This window comes from Triturus cristatus, chromosome 6 (genome assembly GCF_964204655.1).
Source record: "Triturus cristatus chromosome 6, aTriCri1.1, whole genome shotgun sequence".
In the NCBI taxonomy this organism is placed as follows: domain Eukaryota; kingdom Metazoa; phylum Chordata; class Amphibia; order Caudata; family Salamandridae; genus Triturus; species Triturus cristatus.
Window position 1 is genome coordinate 1786514888 of NC_140589.1, and position 25068 is coordinate 1786539955.

Below are 25068 nucleotides of genomic sequence, written 5' to 3' on the forward strand. Positions count from 1 at the left end.
CTGCTGCAGAGACTCCTCAGTTTTCTGTATCCTCCTAGTTTCTCTCCCAACCCATGTCTATGCCCTGGGAAGTCACTCTTAGCCATTATGTGGAAAATATGGGTAAAAAAGTTGGGGAATCGGTTCAGTCCTCACAAACAATGGGTGGTTGTAGTGAGTGCTGTACAAATGCAAGATCTGTGAAGCAAATCACCAGACAGCAGCAGTATCTATGAGACGGCTTATGAAGTGATCTAAGAAGTCTTTAGAGATAGATAAACATATGAAATGTGCAACCTCTGATTCAAGAGCAGTACACAGAACTGCTTGCTGTGATTGTTATGGTAAGGTTAGACACTGCATTGCAGTTCTCTGACATGGCCATCATTTCACCGAAAGAACAAAGGCAACGTGTGAACCTAAATACAATATGAACAAGAGTTGAACAGACAACACAAGTAAGATACACCTCATCATCAATGATATTGCAGACGTTTTGAATCTGAATATCTTTTCGGCTACACAATGTTATGGTTAACTGATTATCATTCTCTTGCATGTGCATTACTTCTTAGTTTTGATTGATGGTTTAATTCCATTCAACATATTGCCGGATGTAGGAAATAATTTTGTGGTCACAAACGCTGTGGTGCAAAAAATCACTGGGTTTGTGACCAGAAAATGCCTTTTTCTAGTATACCAAACCTATTTTACCAGTTGGAAAAGTTTTGCTGATTCGTGAAATGGGTTTCGCGATCCATACCAAACTGTCATTTGTAAGGGGTATTCATTCCAAACCGCGATATGGTACGTAATATATCAATGTTGCAAGCCATTGAGCAATTGCAGACATCTCAAAGGAGGTGGTAATCGATTCCAAAAGGAGTGCTCTCTACTTGGGAATTGTTAGCCTCCTCAGAGGGAGTAGGCACTGATCCAAGGCATTTTGCCTGCCCCCTGAAGTTTTCCCAAATGGAAAAGTTATTTTTTTAATAAAACACCACCAGTGCCTTTAAAGAACACGGGATTATAATATGCTGTTCCTTCCAGGCCACCATCCCTGTATTTGTAGCCAGTCACAGAGAGGATAACAAATTACGACCTGCCTAATTAATATTCATTAGGCCAGTCATTCTGTGACACATTGCAAAGATGACTTGCGATGTCACTTATTAGTACATAGGTCAATTCACCAGAATTCAGTGCACAATTTGTAACCGGACTCTTAGTGCATGTGGTCCATAGTTCATAAAGTAAATTTCTCATGGAGTTTATTGATCATTACATACTCGTGGTGATGATTTTGATATTAATGATCCTGTGGCTATTCGATCTTTTCTGTTAAACACTGTACAGAGCTAATATTTCTTTAAAAAAATACTGTGTTCTTATATATATATATATTAGAGTTATCAATTTGCCTTATTCATTTCCTTTGCCACTGATGTCTTTTAAGGTTCCCCACCTAACACGAGGGCACATTGAAGAATGTGGACACTGGACACAAGTTGAAAGGTAAGAGACATGATGTATTTAGATGAAAATCAAGTTAATCAATTCCAGTTTTATTGATGCTGGCTATCGCATTTTAATTCTGGTGTTTGGTTTGCTTTTGAGTCTAAGGGCCCTGCCTCCTATCCCAAATCATCTCCCATCAAGTCCCACTACTTATTTTGTATCTTCATCCAGCTTAGACATTGTCCAGGAGTCTCCTCACTTGAGCTCATGCACCGTTCAAAGAGACTCTTGTTCTCTTATTTTATCGACTGACACCAACTCCTCTGTCTATTTCTGTTCTGTATATTGATATGTTCACTTTAAGCCCACTCATCATCTTCACTATCATTTCCCCCCAAAAATACAATTTGGATCCCCTCCTTTTAGGGATGTGCACAATGTTTTTGCAGCGATCAAACATTCTTTTGGATTTTAGTGCTACTTCTGTACTGGTGAGTCACACATTTTAATTTGCTCCTTCTGCTAATGCCTTCAGGACCCCATCTTCTTGAGTCTCTCTTCGGTCAACTCCTGTTTAGACATTTACCTGCTCCCTGTCTTCCCTGCGTTATCACTGTATGTCCGCTTTTTCCTTATATATTTGTCAGCTCAACTCTCTTCCTTCGTCTCTGTTTGTCCACCTTCGAGACATCATCTGAGTTTAGTCCTTTACTATTCCCTCTACAGGCTTGTTGTATTTGAAATATCCCAGACACAGGCTGAGACCCATAACATGTTTCACATGCTGTCTTGGAATCGTGGGACTCAACTTATACCCCGGGGAATCACATTGGAGCCACGTAACAGAGTCAATGTGTCTTGTTGGAGCCACGTTTGTGGTTAAAGTGATCATGCTGCAAGCTTAAATTCTACGTGGCACACTTTCCATTGCTTCTTTCAGAATGAGCAAAAAGTCTTCAGAGTTGAAGGGCTGCAGCAGGTCTAAAGAGGCTAGGTAACCTGACTTCTGATGGATACATCTGCCAGTGGATTCCTCACCTTGTGAATATCCCCTGCGCCAGCAACATTCGGAAACTTTTGCAGCAGTCCACGCCGATGAGGTCGAAGACGACGTCACAGAGACACGGCTCCGCTCGCGACTCCGCTGACGTCACCGGCTCCATAAGAAGACCTCGTCGGCGTGCTGACCTGACGATGACGACAACAATGTGATGCTTCCCTCCTTATGTCCTTGACTGTCCAAGGCTCTAGAGTGGGGAAATCAGTGGCTCAAGCTGGTGCTCCCCCTTAGAGCTGATGAGCGAATTATGGGGCAGAGCTCCCACCAGCAACTGATGCTGAAGAACGTAAGAATCGTAGATCGCGGTCTGGAGGCCTGGTCCACATGGACACACCCACCCCCCAAGGAAGAAGAGAAGAATTACTATTGGGAACATGAGCTGTTCTCGGAATCCTGTCGGAAGCCAGTGTGATGTGTGGCATTACACGCGCTGCAGAGCAGGGAGGGCATTGGCTCAGGCTTTGGCGCGACTGTCTCAGGTACAGTTCTTGTGCGCAGAAGCGTGCAGCACCAACAATGTGCCAATTGAAGTCAAAGTTTTTCAGCTCGTCCTGTGCCAACTCTACAACACAACGCGGGGTTGCGGTGTTACCAACATCAAAAACATCTGTGATCGGGTATTGGCTGACTGCTGATGAATGTATGGAAATCTCCTGGAATGTCCTGTTGAGGTGAGCCGTGAAGGCAGTAGTGGTTGATTGCGGTAGGTTGTGCTGTTGACATGGACATCTACGCTAGTGCCCAGAACGACGTTGGTTCAGAATACGAAAACCAGTGCATAAGGGACATGATAAACTTTCTTCCCATTTGAAGATAGGTTTGACAAGTGCATACATTTTTTCCATTTCGAAGTACTTTGCAGAGGTGACTAAATAGGTCGTATCAGACCTGTTGTAACTGACGGTGGTTGTTGTTGTCTTAAAAAGTAGTAAAGTGAGGTCATTTTAAGTTTTAAAAACGTGATATGTGAATTGCATAGGTAATTTTGTTTTTGTTTTAAGTAATTCTTACTGTCTTTGAATATGTCCATGCACATCAAGGCAGGACATCTTTGCATAAGTCCGTGCACATCAAGCCAGAACTGGCCAGTCAGGGAACAGCAAAAAGGATGGGCAGTGTCTACTGTCATAGATTTATGGGTTGATGGCCCCTCAGCTCTTTGAAAAGGTTACTGCGGAATACACTGTTTGGCTCCATTTTGCAAAAAGAAAGTCAGTAAAGGCCTTGTTATAAAAAATGCATTGTATTCATCATGATCAAAACATACACATACTTTTTGTTTTTGCGTAATCAAGAATAATAACTTCACATACAGACTATATTGTAAACCCTTCCATGTCTATATTGGAATCTTTTCTATGTATACATTGTACACCTTTGGATTACGCCCATACCTACCACTGCTGGTGTAACAATGTAAGAGCCAATGCTTAATTATCTACCTAAATATACAGCTAAAAAATGATTTCAGGAGAAATTCCCTTCAGAATATTATCATAAGGAATTGTGTATTTATGAAAACAAAGAAATATGCATTTCCTCCTAAATAGTGGATATTGCCGTCATTTGGTGGGTGCAGGCGATATGGAGACAGGCGCATTATACTTTGTGTGTTTGTGATGCCATGCTCTTGAGAAAGTGGTTGCAACAGGCACCAATATATCTGAACAGTCAATGCTGAACTATTATAAAGACGAGGAGTTATGGTACCTCTTGATACTTGTACATAAAAGTAATGGTGCTGTTGGCTGCTGGTTGATATCGGTTCTGTTACACAGTTACATGTGTGTGTTTCACATGTGTCTTTGGAAGAATATTGTTCATCGCATGAATGTTGTTGAGCAAAGGTGTGTGCTCTCTGCAGTATATTCAAGCAGCCAGACTGAGGGTTGCCATCATTCCTACCACTTCAAGAAGCATCCTTCACATCTGGCCAGACACGCAGAATCACACCAACAGAAAGAGAGGCATGTTTGTTGTCTGACTCTCAGCATTGCCCAAAAGCTACCTAGAAGGTGCATTTGTGTCCACCACTTCTAAAAGAAGATTTGTGGTTGATATGTTTCCCGTAGATTCCTATTCTTATGAAGACCTCTATGGTAATATGGGATCTGGAAACTGATTTCAAAGCAATAACTCTTCAGTGTAACCCGGTGGCGCTATGCAGCTTCGCAGCGACTTCATTTGCCCAGACTCTAATGACCCCAGGATATATAAAATGGCTCATGGTACACTGATGTCACATCTTGTTTTCTGTGCCTCATCAATGCAGGTCCTCCTGTGCCTCATTCTCTTGTGCCTCATCAGTGCAGGTCCTCTTGTGCCTCATCCTCTTGTGCCTCATCAATGCAGGTTCTCTTGTGCCTCATCCTCTTGTGCCTCATCAATGCAGGTCCTCTTGTGCCTCATCCTCTTGTGCCTCATCCATGCAGGTCCTCTTGTGCCTCATCCTCATGTGCCTCATCAATGCAGGTCCTCTTGTGCCTCATCCTCATATGCCTCATCAATGCAGGTCCTCTTGTGCCTCATCAATGCAGGTCATCCTGTGCCTCATTCTCTTGTGCCTCATCAATGCAGATCCTCCTGTGCCTCATCCTCTTGTGCCTCATCAATGCCGGTCCTCTTGTGCCTCATCCTCATATGCCTCATCAATGCAGGTCCTCTTAATGCTTCCCTAAAGAAATTCCTCATGGTTTGAAGGCAAATAGGTAGCACCCATGGTTTAAACCCTGTGACAGATACTGGAAGAAGTTGTTCTTATCAGACCTGCACAACATCTGCATGTGGTTACTAGGATCTAAATATGCCCCACGGCCACGACTCTGTTTCTTGATGACCCAAAAGGCACAAAGTTCTTTTTTGCCTAGTCCCACAAGAACACATCAAATATATACCCCTCTCCGGCATGTATGTCTTGCGGCAGGGAGTGATATCCCAAAAGGTCTTCCCACTAAAAACACACAAACCACCAGGGGAATGAAAAGTTATCTTCTTCAATGAAGTGCTCCCGCTCCCGGAAGTGTTTAGAAATTCAAAGCTGTTCGCTGAAGCCGGTCTCTTCATTGGTGCCAATTCGAACTTTAAAATACATGAAGCAGATGTTACTGACTCCATTGACCAGCTGAGGCCTTCAACAGGCCATGTTGAACATATTCACTAAGGCCTTTATCCCTTCTAGAGGACCACCCCTCTAGGGTGGGCCCACTCCTGTGAGTATGACAATTCCGACTGGTTCAATCCCAATGCAGCAAGCGCCTGAGCTACTACATGCTATGGCATTGGCGCCGCTTCAGCGTAATCTATGATGTTCAATGCAACAAACCTGATGTCCTTGAGGTCATCTGTGATACCATCACCAGCGCAGCTCTTAGAGCTGATTTCAGCACTGCTTCCACCATAAAGGTCAACTAACATTATCCAAGTGGTGAAAGAAAATAGCTGGCAGATCACCGCCCCAGAAATGAAAGATTCATCAGGGTGGACACACTTTTCAGATCAGGTGTAGGGGCTTTTGCTCTGCCAAATGAACTTTATGGCTACACAGAAAATGATGACTATGAGGCTGACATTCTCATCTGCTCCTAGAACAGAGATGCAGGCCTGCACTTGGAGGTAGGGAACTCAAGTGGGCTTGATAAGTCTCTGGAAGTGGGCCTCCTTCGGAGGTAGTATCTTTGTTCACGTTTGTGGTACAAAAAGCAGCTAAAGCAGAGGAATTTACCGTGCCTGCCACAGAGGAGAAGGATTATATTTGAATTGAAATCCTGAACTCCTCTTCTGCAGTCTGAGCAGCTCTGTACCATTTGGTGGGGAAACTCTTGGAGCCCATGTTGACTGACAGAAAACCTTCTGAAGCCCATCAGTGCAAATGCAAATTGTAGGTTGACACAAGCCAGTGCCTTGTGACAAAGTTTCTGTCATCACACCATTCTCTGGTAAGTTTAGTGGTCCAACTCTCCTCTGTGAAAGTGAATGCAGGCACATGTTCTATGGTCCCTCTATGCAGGACACTATGCTTTTTGCTACTGGAAGTCTACCTCTATGCACTGTGACTACGATGTGCCTTATTGGCTGGTACATCCACAAGCTGGCAAAATGACCATTATCTTCGAGCCCTTAAGCCACCATCTTAATTGTTATTGGGGGGGATTGCTGCTGTGGATGAAAATGTCCTGGTTTTATTCAGGCCCTGGAAGATATTCGTCAGGTGAAAGATTTGCAGCAAGATTATGTGTCGACCAGATGTATCATTACGACTGTCCCGTACAAGGCTTTCTTGTTTTTTGTACCTGGCCACGTTCGTGGGCAAGGAGCTCACTAGCCACCCACGAGTGAGTCATTATTAAGGTATTGTTCATTTTCATGAAAAATAGAATAGTTGATTTTTCTTTCCAATACAAACCCCTCTAGTTTGTTTGTTTTTAACCCGTATTGATAACTATGACTACAAATGTCGAAAAGATTAAATCAGAAACTCCGTTTGCAAAATGTTTCAACTGCAACACTTAAGGCTGGGGAAAATCTGCAAAAAATCTGATTTGCGGCAGCGCTCAGTTTAGTTCTAAGGGTCATAACTGGGGTGAATGGAAACGCGTCGCGGTAAGCAAAAGGCATGGAACAGCCACACACATGGAACGTTGTGGGCTTTCACAAACAATTCTTTGCTTACAAAGCAGCCAAACGTACAGACATGCAATGGTGTGGGATAATCCCAGAGAGGCTGAACTATATACCGCAGCTAGTAGTTGTTCTTGTGGTTATCGTGCAATAAGGAGCCAAGGGCCAGATGTAAAAAACATTTTGGCGGTTCACAGAATCGGGTCATTTGCGATTGTAAAAATGCTTTTTCAAATGTACAAAAGGCAGAATACGATTCAGGAAAATTGTTACCGAATCGCAATTTGCATTTGGGATTAGGTATTTGGAAGCAGCATTTCAGGCCACTCAGTAGTCGAAGTGCATTAAAAAAAAGTATGGGAACTGTGATGCTGCTTGTAAGGAGGGGCAGGGCCAGTGAGCATGGTGGACGAGGTCAGAGGTGTGGCTAAAAAATCGAAATATTCTGTACGTTTGTTTGATTTTTCATCTTCAGGTAACTACATATAATATTACATGCATCTTTAATAAAAACAAATACAAGTTAAGCTAATCAGGGGGAAATGCATTATATTACCTTATGAAACATCTATTTGTTAATGCACTGCAGAGGTCTGTGTGTAACGAGAGAGCCACAGAACTGAATCTTGGTTGGTGCATTAAAGAATAGTGACTTGTGTATTTTCAGTGCAAAGAGGTCCCAACCTGTGACAAAAAGCACTGTGAATATGTCATTATTTTAAACTTGCACTCCACAAAGTAGACGATAGCCTGCTATAAAATGTGTAAAAGGTTTAAGATAAAAAGGTGCGTCCAAAATATAGATTTTAGTCATTTTTTTAAGCAAATAAGAAGAGGGTGAAGGCTATATTGCCGCACCTAACAAGTGAATAGTGTCATTAGCGTATAGTTCTATAGTGCAAAGAACCGAGGAACACTTCCCTCTGAGCTCCTCAATTAGGAACAAATCCTGTCAAAAACATACATGCAACAGGGTTCAGCACTATTTAGAAAAAGTCAGTTGTATTTAAAGGAATGTCCAAGACGTAGATATGATTTTCAAAGGAAATTCTTTTCTTTATTTGATACTTTCACAGGCATAGAATATCACAGCCTTGATAGCATGAGAAAGCCATAGCCGACGCGTTTCGTCTCCTATAAGGAGACTTCTTCAGGGCAAAGAAAAAGTCGAAATGACCTATTTCATGGAGTTTCCTCAGTTAAGGAACAGAGCATTTATCTAGGTGAGGGCATATGTAGACCTTCATTCAATAATATTCAATACCCAGATAAAATAATATCTCTAGCTTTTTTGGGTCAGTATCCGACTTATCCATGACTGCGACCAAAAAAAGCTAGAGATATTATTTTACCTGGGTATTGAATATTATTGAATGAAGGTCTACATATGCCCTCACCTAGATAAATGCTCTGTTCCTTAACTGAGGAAACTCCATGAAATAGGTCATTTCGACTTTTTCTTTGCCCTGAAGAAGTCTCCTTATAGGGGACGAAACACGTCGGCTATGGCTTTCTCATGCTATCAAGGCTGTGATATTCTATGCCTGTGAAAGTATCAAATAAAGAAAAGAATTTCCTTTGAAAATCATATCTACGTCTTGGACATTCCTTTAAATACAACTGACTTTTTCTAAATAGTGCTGAACCCTGTTGCATGTATAGATTTTAGTCATATCCAGACTGTATGAATTGCAATTTTTGTAATGGAACTGTCCCTTAAAAGCACTGACTTCACAGCTCGGATCAGCCAGTAACTCTCTTGCCCTACCACTCAAAAAGAATACATCGGTGTCATCAAGAGGTTACAAGTGATTACATCAATTAAAGCCAATAGTGGCTTCCAAGCACCCTTTCACATTTACATTTCTTTCAGGCAAGCAGGTACCTCGGCAAGAAGGCTAGTTACTTGTATAGCTGTCTGTCCGCCTCGGTTTCACAGTACAGGAGACTCACTGCTTTACACGTCCAAGGAAGCATTTAAACTATCGGAACTAACCATCCCGGGATGGTTGTCTTTTCACAAAAAGTAGGGGAACTGTCTTTCATAAATTAAAAATGTAGGGGCATGTCGTGTCCCTCCGATCCCAACCACTTCAACCTCTGAGGTTGCCCCTTCTAAATACCGAATCATTATGGTATGTGTTACTGTTTGTGACCGAATTCTGGTCACAAAACAGTAATACTTTACCACCAGTTTGAAAGTGGTGTTAACCCATTAGCAAAAGGGAAGGGGTATACTTGCGACCCGTTCCCCAGTTAGAATGTTAAAAAAAAAAAAGAGCAGGCACTGTCCCACTGACCACTGCCTGCTCCAAAAAATGAAACTTAAAACATTACTTTTTCAGTATTTTAAATGCATCGGAAAATGGGCTGCATTTAGTAAACCAGGCTGGCTTTATTAAAAAGCAATTACAGAAATGGTGGTCAGCTGAACCCAGCAGGCCACCATCCCTGAGATGCCTGCGATTCCTAAGGGGTCTCAAATTGCGACCTTCCTCATTAATATTCATAAGGCAGATTGATTTGCGACCCACTAGGAGTCACTAATTCAAAATAAGAAGTTTCATACATTAGGAATTGTGATTTCCTAATTGCGATTCGGTAAGAACCGCGATTAGGAAATCGCATTTTGTAAAGTTAGTACATCTGGCCCCAGATCCCTAATTTCATCTTCCATGCTTGAGCATCCGTCTGCAAGCTTCTTCAGTTTCATGTGCTCTAATACATATTGCAGCTCAGCCCAATTCTACCTCTAGTTCCATCAACATCTCCGCTCAGGCGGACACTTGAGACCCCCTGCAGACCAATGCGCCCCCGGCCTCTTCATAGCCATGTCTAAGAGTGAGCCTCAAGCATCCACCCTTCTCAGCATCGTCAATATTACAGAATGAAGGTGGTTATTTGTATATGTTCAGTAAACATACCATGCGTATACTCGACACATTTACACATGCAATATTTCCCAAATGGTGTAAGTTGCGCATTAGTGACAATCAAAGCTCATTCCTTGGCTTTAATATCAGTCCTCAAGTCAGATTTCTTTGCCGAATATAAATATTTACATTAGCGTTGCAGAGGGGCGATATGATAGAAACATAAATGTATCAGTCATATGGACATGGTATAAGAACCACGTGTTCATTGCAGTGGTCGTTTGGGTGTAGAACAAGGGGACATGATAGAAAGCTCGTTTCCTGCAGTGTTTCATGGTACTTCAAACAATAAGGAACCTATGTGGTTGTTTGACGTCTGTGCCCAGTGAAAAGAAACTGCAGCCTCACCCAGAATGCATAGACTGACCGTCAGGCCTTGTGTCTAAGTTGGTGACCTTGAGATCTGGAGAGTTGAGTTGTATTCTCGGCTTCAACACTGGACCAAAGAATGGTGTGATTCTTGTCAAATCTCTTTATCTCCTCTTGCTTCAAAATATAAAGAGGTAAACACATTTACAATATGCTGTCTAGTACTTTCAGAGTTGCAGGGCCATCTCTGTACTCCACAGCCTTATGACAGCTGTAAGGTGGTCCCAGCCGAGCTTCGCCCCCCCTTACTGCTCCTAGCACTCCAACGCGGGCTCTTGCTGCAGTGAAAAAATGTCCCCAGCAGTGTGCTCAACCAAGTGTATTAATGTATTTAAGCAATACCTGTGCCAGGAGAGAAATAGGTAATTAGTTAGGCGAGAGGCAGTGAGATGAGAGTACCTAAAATACATCAAAATGGAAGGTGTGATGGGAGCAAAATTGGTGTTTTGGTTGAGAAAAAGTGAGAGGAGACAGAACTGTGCACAGAAGGTGCTGTTTACGGTGCACGCAGACCTGAAAGGTGTGCGGGTCCCAATCTGTTATCTGTATCTGTGGGTCTGTTCAAACCTTGCATCCTTCAGAAAGGTGCTTGTCAGCGTATTCTTAGAAAGAGTGATCATACCAATTGCCCTTCCCTCTCCGAACACATACCCGGGCAGGCCCTCGGAGAGCTGCAGGGGTGTATGGATGCCTGGCAATCAGGGCCCTCCTTTCTCCCGACTCAGCCCATTCATCAGTCAGGGGCTTGTGAATTGAAGTGCTGTCAGGATGTCGACATCATTTCAAAAATTCCATTAAACTTCAGAGGTGGCGCATCCATCAATCCTGCCCGTCTGTTCCCTCGTTGACACCTGCAGGTGCGACGGGCCCCCTCGCCGCTTCACCTGGTATTATTAATACTATAGTTTGACGGCGCTCACTCATACCTTGTGGCGGTAGTAAACCACATTACGTGTGTATTTGACGCGCACGTTCACCCTGAAGGGTATCTTGGCGCTGAATAACAGATGTTTATTGTTACCCTCCTCAATGGTACTATTTTATCGACCTCATAAGGATGAAAGGCTGAGTGGACCCACCGGGATTTGAATCTGTGACCATGAGGTCAAACCCAGTCCCCTGTAGTGGACGCATTAGTCCACTAAGCCACCAGACTCAGCTTCCCGGACCCAGAAACCAGAACAACTTCGCAGTCACACTGTCGCTTGGTTGTGAACCATCCCAGTGCAGGGATCTATCCCTGGGATTTTGTGAGGGATTGTTGGAATAAGGGTGGGTGGACCCTGGGGGTTGTTGCACAGTCCCCAAGAGAAGATGGCGGTGTTGGTGTGCCAACACACGTGTTGGCATACTGACAGCACAACAGGCCACATAGTAGCGCCATTGTGCCAGTATCACTGCCAGTCCCCAGAAGTGACTACCGCTAGTCACTGTTAGTAATTTTGAGACATCAAATTCCTCTGCAGTTTCAGTTTTCAGACTGGCATACAGTGTTCATTCGTGGTGTTATTAGCTAAAGTCCAGCCCTTTGATGACACACAGTATGGGGGGTGGATATAATACATGTCCTGGCTATGAAAACATGCAGTAGCGTTGCCCTGGGCTGTCTCAAGAGAAGTTCTCTGAAAGCACACTGAGTTCCAATAGCTGGTAGAAGCCCTCTCTGGTGCATACACATTGTGTTAATCAAGACCCGCTTCATATAGAGCAACATTGTGTTGAGTCAAGTGCATCTTTCGTGTAGGACAAAGTGCAGTGTAACAAGGCTGACACTGTAACTTTGTGTGTGTGTGTGTGTGCGCACGCACCATGCGCCTCTAACACCACCTTACGCCGAATCTGACTGTTGTAACTGTTGTGCAGTGGACACTTGCACTACTGTTGCTTTAACTTCTTTGTGCATGCCAGGGAAGCAAGCTCTACTGCTGTCTGTGTGTGTGTTTGTTTATGTGTGTGTCATTGCATGCGCACCACGCGCCTCTGACACCACCTTACACTGAATCTGACTGTTGTAACTGTTGTGCAGTGGACACTTGCACTACTGTTGCTTTAACTTCTTTGTGCATGCCAGGGAAGCAAGCTCTACTGCTGTCTGTGTGTGTGTTTGTTTATGTGTGTGTCATTGCATGCGCACCACGCGCCTCTGACACCACCTTACACTGAATCTGACTGTTGTAACTGTTGTGCAGTGGACACTTGCACTACTGTTGCTTTAACTTCTTTGTGCATGCCAGGGGAGCAAGCTCTACTGCTGTCTGTGTGTGTGTGTGTGTATGTGTGTGTATGCAGGCGCACCACGCGCCTCTGACACCACCTTACACTGAATCTGACTTTTGTAACTGTTGTGCAGTGGACACTTGCACTACTGTTGCTTTAACTTCTTTGTGCATGCCAGGGGAGCAAGCTCTACTGCTGTCTGTGTGTGTGTGTGTGTGTGTGTGTGTATGTGTGTGTATGCAGGCGCACCACGCGACTCTGAGACCACCTTACACTGAATCTGACTTTTGTAACTGTTGTGCAGTGGACACTTGCACTACTGTTGCTTTAACTTCTTTGTGCATGCCAGGGAAGCAAGCTCTACTGCTGTCTGTGTGTGTTTATCTGATAGACTACTACCCGCAGATTCCTTCACGTAAATTTATCCCCAGGCGTGAGACTGGATCCGGAAAATTTTTGCCACAGCATCTCTGCGCGCCAGGGGGCAGCACCACGTGACTCCGCCCTGACGTTGTCCACGGACTTGACGTCAGCGAGGTCACATAAGTCCCGCCCCGGGGCGCAGTTTCTTTCTTTTCCGTGTGCAACGCGGATCCGGAGTGAGTTCCCTTGACTTGTTTTCAGGACTCTTTTAACGCCTTTGCGTTGGGAACAGTGTGCAATGCCTTCGGGTTTCAAGACGTGTGCTTCTTGTACGCGTCAGATGTCGGCGACGGACCCTCACCCTATTTGTATGTGGTGTTTGGGCAAGTACCATGATTCTACGGACTGCGATGCTTGTCAGCATCTCAAGCCGAAGTCCCGGCGGGAGCGCCGGATGAAATTGCTTTCGGCCCGCTTGTCCAGATCGGTCTCGTCACAGCGTCCGTCCCCTACCTTGAAAAGGTCCAGAAGCCACTTCGGCTCCGACCCTTTCTCCTATGAGGCACGTGGTGGTGGAGGTCGACTCGGCACCCCTGGTGGACACTTCGGCGCCGATCGAGGACACACCGATGCTCCCTGGCGCCGTCCCGACGTCGGATCGTCGACTCTTCTCCGTATGTCCCTTCCTCTCCGGAGGATTGTCATCTCCTTGTCTCCTCTTCACCGGAGACTGGACGCCGCATCGTTGCCTTTTCCCCGGCAGCTTCCCACCATGGACGCGGGGCCGTGGCATCTCGGCGTCGACGGTTCCCGGACCCGCTCTTCCGCACCTTGCAGTTGATTGCCCCGCCGGCTTCTCTGCCTTCTCCGGAGACCCCTCAGGCCCCTCACTCGTCCATGGGTTTTTCCATCCTGCAGAGGCTGGCCGTTTCTTCCTCCAGCAGGCACAAAGACAGGCGCCTTAGTTTGCAGCCTCGCCCACGGAAGAGTTGCTCTCTCCCCCACGACGCCCTACGGAGGTGTGTGTAGCCTTTGTCCGGGCCATCTCCACAGCCACCGGCATTTTGCAAATGGACAACCCGGTCGCTCCACTTCCAACGGACCACTTGTTGGAGGTTCTCCCCCAGGGCTCTCGTGGAGGGGAGCCGCTGCTTCCATTTGAAGCTTCGCTCCACAAATCTCTTCTGGGGACCTGGAGGCGTCCTGCTACGGGGGAATCTGGTACCTCAGCCGCTCCTCCACCGCCATCTATCCAGCCCCGCATGATCCTGTCTGCCTTTTTTCCCACCTATCCGCTCAGGGCCCTGTCCTGCAGACTGCTTTTCCTTCCTTGCCTTCAGTGTTGCTCCCTCCGTCACGGGAGGCCCGGTGGTTGGACTCCTGAGGGCGTAACATTTTCGCTTCCACCAGTGCTGCTCTGTGCGCGCTCAACATACTTTGTGTGTTGGCCAAGGCTATCTCCGACCTATGGGATTCCGCGGAGTCCCTTCTGTCTCGCACCTCCCACGACGGTACCCGCGCTGATCTGCAGCGCCATGTGCTGGATGGTCGGGAGTTAGCTGCGTTTATTCTCCGTTCGGCCTTGGATGGCTCGGATTCTCTCGCCCGCGCTATGGCAAGTTCTGTGGCCCTCCGCCGCCAGGCTTGGTTGCGTGATAGCGTCTTTCCGGGAATATTCGGGAGCATCTTGTTGACCTGCTTTTTGATGGGATTCTTTTATTTAACACCCACTCGGGCTCCGCTATTCAACGACTCCTTGCGAGGCTCCGTCCTCCTCCCCCTCCGTAAGCTTCGGTTTGTCGGTCCTCAGGTGTCTTATGGGAGGCGTTTATCCCACCTTTCTCTTTGGGCCTAGTGTTTTGGTTGGCCCATCTGTGTGCTGTGTGTGGCTTGGAATGCATTCAGGGTCCTTACGTTGGCTCCTCTGTACTTTTTGCTGCTGGTACAGCCCTTCAACTTTTGTGGTGTGTGATTTTTGGCTGTTAGTGAACCCGTATAGGTCCTCAGGTTGGACCATCTGTGTATTTTTTTGGCTGATTAGTAAGCCGCCTGTGGTGATACCTACAGGTTTTTATGTTCTTAACCTCTGCTGCGGGTTTCCCTAAGAGGTGTTCCCCTGTTTTGTTTTGGGACGTGTCTTACCCTAGGTGGGGTACTTGTAGGCTATTGTATAGCTCTGTACTAAGCTGGGCTGGTGTGGAAACCTTCTCGGGTTCCTCGCGTTTCCTGGCGTCACTGTATACCGCTTGGTGCGGTCTCTTTTCTTCTTCTTCTGCCTTAGCGCAGCTTGCGCTGCTCCAGGTTTTGTCCTGCTCAGTATCCGATGGTGTTTCTATCCTTCTTCTACAGGGCTTGCCTGTCGTACATTTGCCCTTTGTTCCTGCGGGATGTCTGCTTCTGTGCGTTTTGCCTTTCCTCTTCAGCCACTGGATCGCCAGACCGACTTTTGTCATGCCGTCTACGGCGTCGTTTCTTGGTGTTTCCACCTTATTATCCGACGTTTCGGCCTGGTCCTCTGCCTCGTGTTCCAGCGGGGCTAGGATATTCCTGGTGTTCTCCTGTGTTCTGGTTAATGGCTTTAGGCCTGTACTCCATATTTCTCACTTTCTGGGGGTCGCTTTCCCCCCCCCCCCCCCCTCCCCGGCTGCTTCTTGGGGGGTTCTTCTTCTCCTCTTTATCTTCTGGCTGGTCCTACTTCTCTTTGTGGGCCGGGTTGTGCCACTGGGACGGTCCTTCTCTGGGGCTTGTTCTGGGGTTCCCTTGCCTCTGTCTTCGTCTTGCCCTCAGCTTGTTCTGGGCACACTAGTTCATAGTATTGGCCTGCTGCGCACGACTGGTAGTTATGGCCCACCTCCGTGGGCCACGGCGTGTGCCCGTGTGCTCCTGTCCCTTGCTTTGCTGGAGCTTTGCGCGACTGTGTCTTCTTTCTCACGTATGCGCCTATCGGCTGTGAGCCCGTTCCTGCCTTGTCCCCTGCCTCGGGCTGATACCCGTTCAGCTGTCCCCTTTGCTGTGTGTGTTCTCCTGAGGCGGGCTCTGCCTCCGTTCCACCTCTTCTCCTTGGATTTTGCGGGTGGTTCTTTTCTTCCTTTGGAACTCGCTTGGTGCTGTCTGTCCCTCCGGGTTATCTGGCGGATGCCCTTTGCCCCTCAGGTAGGCTTGTGGTATCCTGGCCTTCCCTTCTCCTTGTTCTTGCTTACTTTTGCTTGGTGGGGGCTGGGCCGCCCTTCCTGTCCCCATGACACATCCCCTGTTGGGGCCCTGTGTTCTTCCAAGCTGGTAAGATTCTCTCGCAGACCCTCCTCCCCTCTGGGTATGGCTAGGGTATCTATTCTACATTAAGGAATCTGCAGCTAGTAGTCTATCAGATGTACAAGTACTGACGGTTCTAGCCGCAGATTCCTTCACTGCCCGCCCTTCCTCCCCGTTCTGCGAGGACCCTCCAGTTTGGTCTTCTGCACTCGCCTCCCTTCGGGTGGCTTTTTCTTCTGCGGGTGGCCTCTTTCACTTCCTCCCTGGCAGGATGCTTTGTTCTGTTTATTTGTCCCATTCCTTCTTTCCTGGTAATTGGACGGTAGGTTCTTGTGTACTTCTGCATCCCTACTCCCTGGTTATTCCAGTGTGGGGCCTACTCATAATCTTCTCCCTTTTTTCATTGCTTGGGGTTTCTGACTCCCCTGCAGTCCTCGGCAGTTGGGGTGATTTGTCGTTACTCATCTGTTCCGGACTTGTTGCCCTTCACTGTTATAGATTGTGGTTGCAGACTTTCTGTCGTCTGCCCCGACTTTTTTCACATGTTTTTCGGTCTCCAGGGAGGATATCGCCTTCGCTTTGCTGGGTTGCTTCTCAGAGCGGTGCTCTGCTCTTTCCCTTCCATGACTTTCAGTACCACAGTGCTTGGCACTGTCCCTCATGGTGCTGTTCTTCACCATTCGCTTCTTCCCTTTCTGTTTCACTGCTTTTTTCGCAAACTGTTCCCATACTCTCACAGTTTTGTTTGTTATGGCTCCGTGTTGTGGCGTGGAAAAGTTCTCAGAAGAAAAATGACGGCAGCGCGCCGGGAAGGGACTTATGTAACCTCGCTGATGTCACATCCGCGGACAACGTCAGGGCAGAGTCACGTGGTGCCTCCCCCCGGCGCACAGAGATGCTGTGGCTATCCTCATGCCTGGGGATAATTCTACGTTAAGGAATCTGTGGCTAGAATTGTCTCTACCAGATACATCGTTACCGAAGGTAAGTAACTTGTACGTATGCATGCGCACCACGCGCCTCTGACACCACCTTACACTGAATCGGACTGTTGTGCAGTGGACACTTGCACTACTGGTGCTTTAACTTCTTTGTGCATGTCAGGGAAGCTTGCAATACTGCTGTCTGTATGTGTGTGTGTATGCATGTGCACCACACGTCTCTGACACCACCTTACACTGAATCTGACTGTTGTAACTGTTGTGCAGTGGACACTTGCACTACTGTTGCTTGAACTTCTTTTTGCATGTCAGGGAAGCTTGCACTACTGCTGCGTGTGTGTGTGTGTAGGAAGCTTGGACTGCTGTTGCCACCTGTGCTGTATCTTTCTCTGTGTTATGGAAACTTACACCACTACTGTCCATGTTGGGCCTGTGCTGTTAGGACAATGAGAGGAGCCCACAGGGGCACCAGAACCTGGGACACCTGAGACCTTGAAGTGCTACATGGCCTGGATGCAGTCGTTTTACATTTTCAGCAGAACCCTCTCTCTGTTACTTAAAAGACTGATTTGGAGCTTGTGGGAGACAATGAGTCAGGTTACCCAAGTGGACAACAGCCTTTCTGAAGAATGACTTTTTTTGAGAAAGCTCCACGCTAGCACTAGGCAGACCCCAGAAAAGATGCAGGAAATGCGCCATCTTCCCTCGCTCTTAGTGGTCCTACCTGTACCTTTGTAAATATGTAAACGATGACAACGCAGAGCAGTTGCCACTCAGTGGTGCGCATTCCGTGTAGTTTCACATTATGGCTGGGAAGTGCAGTATGGCCCTGCAATATGTGTTACCATATTAGTATTTTTCCACTGGCCTTTTACTCAAACCCATGCCTCACACTGATGTTGTGTGGTGCACTGCAGGCCTAAAAAAATCATTAAAATGTTACCAGAACTGCAGGTCTAGTGACTAGAATAAGCTCCTCGACCTAACTGTAATGTGCTTGACCCATAAACTGGTCTTAAATTGTGTGATTCTAGGCAAATATTTTATTTTACTGAGTCACTATTTTCTTCATTGCCACATCAATAAGGTGCTGAATGAAATGCTTCAATTAATCTCAGCCACTGACAATCACTTGGACCGCATCCCATTCCATCCTTTTTTGCCCAGAATGCCATCTCAACTTGGTCCCAACCACATGCAAATTAGTCTTGCCCATGCTCCAGTGGGAACAGTCCAGCCCATACTGCCAAACGAGGTCCTCCCTGAACCAGAACACAAGCAATCTAGGGATTGTTTTCACCCTGATTAGGACCCATCTCCCAGGTATAGCTTAGTACCAGATAAAATAAGCAGCAATTTGTAACAAGACATAAACCGACATTTGACCTCTGACTTGGAACGCACAGCAACTGTGACAAGATAAAAAACTGTTTTAAAGGCATCTTTATTGCTCATTCACTTTCTGCTAGCAAGAGTTCATTCACCAGAATGGGTAAGTAGGCCCTAAAATTTGCTCAAGCTTATAAAATGGGACATGCATTAGCAAGTGGGCGAATAGTCTTCTCGAGGTCTGTGCTGTGCGGTGATTCACCCAACAACCGAGTTAATCCATAACCACTGCAGACAGACTGTTGGATGCGTGAGTGCTACGCATGGGTCATGAGGGGGTAGTCACCTTCATGGCCAGACTGTCTACACTGCAGAAAAGCAATCAATCCATCTATACCAGTGGCCTCCAACCTTTTCTGTAGTAAGAGATACTTACGTTCAATGAAAATCATTGCAAGCTACTACTATTAGTGTTGTAATAGTGACCACATCAGTTAAGATTACATTAGTGGCCGTCATATGCAGGATTACCAGCAGTAATGTAAATACACATTGGCAAAGCCAATATACTGCGTCAATGCCCGAGTTATTGGCCTTGTCAACGTGAGTGTGTTTTAGCCATGTTGTCTAGCAGCACATCTGCTGTTCGGTACCTGTAAGGGTAGAGGCTAGGATCGATCCCCGTGGGACCCCTTGTGTTAGGGCATGCTGTTTTGAGAAGCTGGAGTTTTTAGTCTGCGTGATAAGTGATACGCTAACCATTTGAAGATTACTTCATCAATGTCCCTTTTATCCTTCAGAGCATTTAGAAGCATTCAGTGATTAATTGTAACAAAAGTCCCAGATAGTTTGAGAAGGATCAGGGGGCAAGAGCAGCAGGAATCCTAAACATAGCAGGCTGTGTCCACAGCCTCCTGCATTGTTGTTTTGGGGCTGCAGCCTCGATTGAACGCTGGAAGGAAATTCCCCGAGTGCCAGGGACATATTTGTTTTCAGAAATAAATTTCCACTTTGGGTGTTTGTTTTTTAAACACAATGCGGACAGGACCACCACAACATGTCCGCCCTGCTAGAAGTTGGGCTAAAAGTGTGTCTGCTGAAATATCAGGAACTCTAAAATTGGCAGGTGGGTGGCTGTGGATTGACAAATGGGGCTTCCTTCTGCCATAATGGTTTGGCGTCCTGCCCGCCATAATGGTTTGGCGTCCTGCCCACCAAACGTTAAATGAGGCCCAAGTCTCCATTTCTGCCTATTTTGGTATTCTGTAAAAGCTCACACATTTTCTTGTTTTATTTCTCCCTCTTCCCACGGGTGTTTACTTTAAATTGCTCCCTTTCTTTGAAGAGCACATTTCTTAATATGGTCTAGAACCTTCATTTCACAACACCTGTTTCCTGACTCCCTGTAGAAAGTCTCACACCATGCTTTTATATTCTCAGCTCATTGTATTACTGTCAATGCTAAAAGTAGTTGTGACTATCTTTTCTGATGGATATTTCTAGCCACACCACATCATTAGAATATTCCTGGGCACGAGACCAGAAGCACAGAATTCTTTAGCAGTACTCCCGCAAGACAGGAGGTGGTTCTGTATGATTCTGCAATCACTCCGTACCAATCCAGAAGTAACAGAGTTTTCTTTTCTTCTCTCAAACGTGGGGTTTATTGTCCAGTCTTGTACACCAATCAAGCACAAAAGCAGCCGACACTGGTTTCCTCCTACGGACTCCACCCCATCTCACCATTCTAAGTCTAGTGAAATGCACAAGGGTGTCAACATACAGATTTAACTCCTCCAATGTCTCCTGAATCTTAACTGATCTGTGGAAATGTGGATTTTCCTGATCAGTTATGTCCCCTATCTTGGACCCCAACGGTTCTATATGCATGTTACAAGTACATGTATGTTCCCTCCAGTTCCAGTTTCTAAGACACAAACATATGTGTGTCTACCGTCGACATGTTCTCTGTCAGATCCGCCATCGATGGGCTGGATATTCGATTCCTAGGTATAAAAGGTCACCGACTTTATATGGCTAAGTTACTTCATTTTTACAGTTCAGGCAAGTAGGCCCGATTCTGTCCTCAAAGCCTTTCCCTGCTCTCAGCCTCTGGCAGCTCCAGCTTGAGCTCGCATCTGTATCCATGAACTTTGTCCTACTCCCTGTGCAGCTAACGGTGCCTGCCTCGGCCAGTTTACGCCTGCCTGCCAAGAAGCTGTATTTCACCTTCGAATTATCTATTTTGCTCTTCAGCCGATGCATTCCTGTCTAGTGATTTAAGTAAACATTTCCTCTGCTCACAAGCAAGGGACTCAGCCTTTCCGTCCTCCTGCAAGTGATTCATAGCCCTGCTGCTATGGAAAGTTTTCTGCCCCTCGCATCTCATATAGACACTTAGACGCTTGTACACGCACACACAGTTAGTATAGAATAGATTCTGTCCGAGAGTCCTTCCTTGTGGATAACATAGTTCTCTAAACATAGGATGTTAGATATGATTTGGGATTAGGTTGACTTGACCCCTCAGACTTTTCGTCTCCATATGTAGAGTTAATGTCAAGTCCCCTTCACCCCCTAGTTGCACGTCAATTATACGTCATACTGCTGCGCGCGCATCTATGCCAAGTATTATCTTATAGATCCACCTATGTCTGATAATCCTAACCAATCATGTTTCTTTTATTCCTTATTACGCCTAGTTTCGATTATGTCACTGTCACGTCATTTTTTCTTATCAAATGTTACGCCTTCTACATTCGTTTCATTGTAATGTACTTATTATAAAAATACATGTCTATCAATAAATTATTGTACTTCACTTCCTGAACCCTCGTGGTGACGGAACCTGAAGGCCGTGACTCGAGTCGGCCATTTTTTAATGGAATAAAGCCCACTTAGAAAACCTCTTATACCACGGATTCTGCCTCTTGTTATTTTGAGCTATTTTACTTTATTTTAAGATTCCGTATGAAATTCAGTCCGGTATTTTATTTACCACAGAATGGCGCCCGAACAGGGACACTTTCTCATCTCACGCGCCGGCGGTGCGTTGCAGGCCCGGTCTCCTGCCACAACTGGACGGACCATAAACGCGTACCAGCAGGATTTCCTGTAAGCTCCCTCCGGTCAAGCGGGGGCGACTGAGGCTGCGATCAACCCAGACGAGGCGGTGAGAAGTGCGAAGTATCCCGACCAGAGCCTAGCTGAGAGAGCAAGATCCGAGGTATACAGAGGCCCACCAGGTTTTCCGAAATCCCGACGTCCAGAGGGTCCGATGTCCGCAGTCGTCGAGTCCTGTCCATTCTCTGAGGCCTTCCGTTTCAAGGAGCTACTCGGTGAGTACCATCGCCGGGGAGGCGTGTTGACGCGCACATAGGTTGTGCCGGTCAAGACGGATTTGGGTACACAAATCCGGTCTGCACTGTTTAGCAGTGTATATGTACTGTTTAGCAGTATATCAAGTATTCCGAAGTATTCAGTTATTGTCAAGAATTCAGCGTGGTGATTAGTTAAGCAGACTGTCATCATTGTCGACCATTATTAAATGTTTAATGTTTAATGTTTAAAGTATTCAGAAAATGTCTTGCATATTGTGGTATGAATGATTGTTCATTGTTCACTGTTCATTATTGTGTTTTTCCCGTATTAAGTAAGTTCAAGAGTAAGTATCAGATCAGTTGTCAATATGCCGCTCTTCTCGAAGTTAAGACAGATTACTACCAGAAAAGGGGTGCTTGAAGAAGCAGTTCCTATTCCTCCTAGAGACACTCCAGGGCATTTCATGTACCATAAGCATGGCTTAGATGCCATATTGTTTCTTGATCTATGGGTAGATTATACCAAGGGATTACCGGAAAGTCAAAGGTGGCCCGCAGCGGGAACCTGGGATGCAGAGTGCATCATGAAAGTGGAGGAAGAGTTATGGAAAAGAAAGGTCAGACAGTCACAGAAAGACGCTGTCGAGTTATGGCGTAAAGAATCTCATAGACGAACAGAAAAAGCACGTAGACAAGAAGATAGGAGTAAAGAAAGTTCAAATAAAGTTCAAGAAAATCTATTAATTGAGGAAGGTATCCGAGTGAAATCAGAACAAGTAAATAGGCAAAGGAATGCTCTTATGAATGGTATGTATCCCCTTCTAGCCGAAGGACTGCCTAAGGCTGTTACGGAGGTGCCAAAAGACTTGCCACCCCCATTATTTCCAATTAAGGTACATCCAAAAGGGCATCCCAGAACCGCAGAAGATGTTTTTCTTTCCTCATATCTAGACGATGCAGCCCCCGAGTATGCTAACGCCACACCACATAGACCGCCTGGCGGAGGGGTTCAACGTCAGGATCAGGTATCTGTACCCGTGCAACAGCAAGTCCCGACGCAAGCTTCGGCAAGCACATCTGTTTCCGCATCTGTCTCCGCAGTCGACTCTACAGGGGTATCGACACCCATAGTTGCTGTGTCACGTTCGACGAACCCATTCACACCCGACGCCCCAGATAGGGCCACGGGAGGTGCTAGCAGTACCTTCACACCACCTAGAATAAATAAACTTGTTTTTCAAGAGTCAGCACATTCACGTACACCTAAGTTCGTAAGTGAACGTACGCTTAAGGAACTCCTTGTAAATTGTAGATATGACCCGGTGGTTGGTAAAGAGGACGAAATGGTCCTGGCATCATTACGTATCAGGCGAGCCGCAGAGTATTTAGCGAGGTTACCAGGGATGATTACGCATCTAGATAACATATATCATTTTGTTCAAACAGGACGAGATCCAGGATGTATTAACAGAGCTATGGAATTCCAGAAAGTAGAGATACAGGGGGAACTGTTACGTTTCCTCATAAACTGTGTGATCAGAAATCAAGATCGTCCGGGGGTAGACCCGAATGCAATGCTTATTCTTACAAGATGGAGTCAGAATATATCAGAAGGGAGACACGATAAGCAAAATTGTATAATAGCCATGTGCCGAAAAATACGTAAAGAAATAGAGCGTATTCATGAAGAAAGATTGGGAACAGACGAGTTTGAGCAAGATGAAGTGTCCGAATCAGGGAATTCCGCAAGACAGTCAGAGACCATAGCCTATGTAGGCAGAGGAAGATCCTGTGAAAATACTAGATGTTTTTCTGATCCAATACACTCTGTATGTCCAAATAATAGCAGAACGTATCCGACGCCTGTAATGAATCTGAAGTCTCCTGAACATTTGTTTCAAGCCGCAGATAAAATACTACGAGAACGAAGGGGTTACCACCTCCTCGATTCCATGGATGAGCAAGAATTAGCCAGATCAGCTGTTCACTGGATTGACAGTCCTGAAAAATACGGTGATGAGACCGTAGCACACACGTTTTTTAATCTCAGTGCAGATGAACAACGTTTAGCTGGAATATATATGATTCAGCAACTCCTCATATTATATAAGAGCCAACATGCTGACCCTGGTCCTTTACCTGATATATTAACGGAACTACTCACGTACAGATGGAGAGGTTCTAGTAACAAGCTAATTAAAGAGATATTAGTGTCACGTAAGCAGTATGTCCTTTTTGTAAATCCAGATTCTCTCTCCCTGCCTCGCAGAGAAAGAGCACAGTACTATATGGATAGACAAAATCCTTTACGAGAAGTGCACCCAATAAAAGGCGAAGACAATGAGTTTCACCGTGTATTTGTTTACACACCCATATCAAAAATGGAATTATTAGAAATGAAGAAAGTAGTACCTAGTCATGACAAAGACCCAGCGGGTTTCCACCGAGAAATTAAAGATATGTTACTGATGGGAGAGTACACCTTTCCTGATATTATGACGATATTAAAGGTGCTTTTGCCTGCTGGCATCTATGAAAAACTGAAAGAAAAAGAGTGGGAAGTGGGAGACCAAAAGATAGACTGGACAGCATTAGCAGAGGAAGAAAGGGCCCGAACTGCAGGTTCAGGGCTCGGGGATAAAGTTAAACTGTTACCAGGTTTACTAGTACAGGTACTGCCACGTCTATTAACTACAAAAAAGGAAGATTGGGGTGCAATCACAGCCTGCAAACAAAAGCAAGATGAAGACACAAGCGATTATTATGCTCGATTTGAAAAATGTTTTGGTATAAACAGTGGTATAAAAGCAAGTAGTGACTCATATCCACATTTATTTGTGACAAAATTAGTGGAAAATGCATTGCCTCCAGTGAAGAATAGAATATTGAAATTCGAGAGTACCTGGCAAAGTAACACTCCGTCGCAAATGCTACAAATGTTACAGTATCATCACAATAGAATTAGGGATGAACAAGAACACGAGCATAGACGCATGAAGGATACAAAAATGAAAATGCTAGTTTCTCAGACAGTACCAGCAGATGGTCACAAAAAGGGTGTGACACATTCTGGTGATTCTGCAGTTCCTGTAAAAGGAACCTGCAATTACTGTAAACAACTAGGCCATTATGTACACGATTGTCCAGTCCTGAAACGTAATATAGCTACAGGTATTGCAAAAGAGAGACCACGATTAGTTAGACAAGATCAGAATGAACAAGGAGCTATG

The 25068-nt window shown here is 45.7% G+C and overlaps 1 protein-coding gene across 1 annotated transcript in view; it reads left to right on the forward strand.

Moving 5' to 3' along the window:
- The window catches only part of EPHX2 (epoxide hydrolase 2), a 574957-nt gene that overhangs the window by 498421 nt on the left and 51468 nt on the right, over positions 1-25068 (forward strand). The window contains exon 18 of the mRNA XM_085613110.1: positions 1436-1494. Within this exon, the coding sequence (XP_085469236.1) occupies positions 1436-1494 (59 nt within the window). The remainder of the gene's footprint in view (positions 1-1435; positions 1495-25068) is intronic.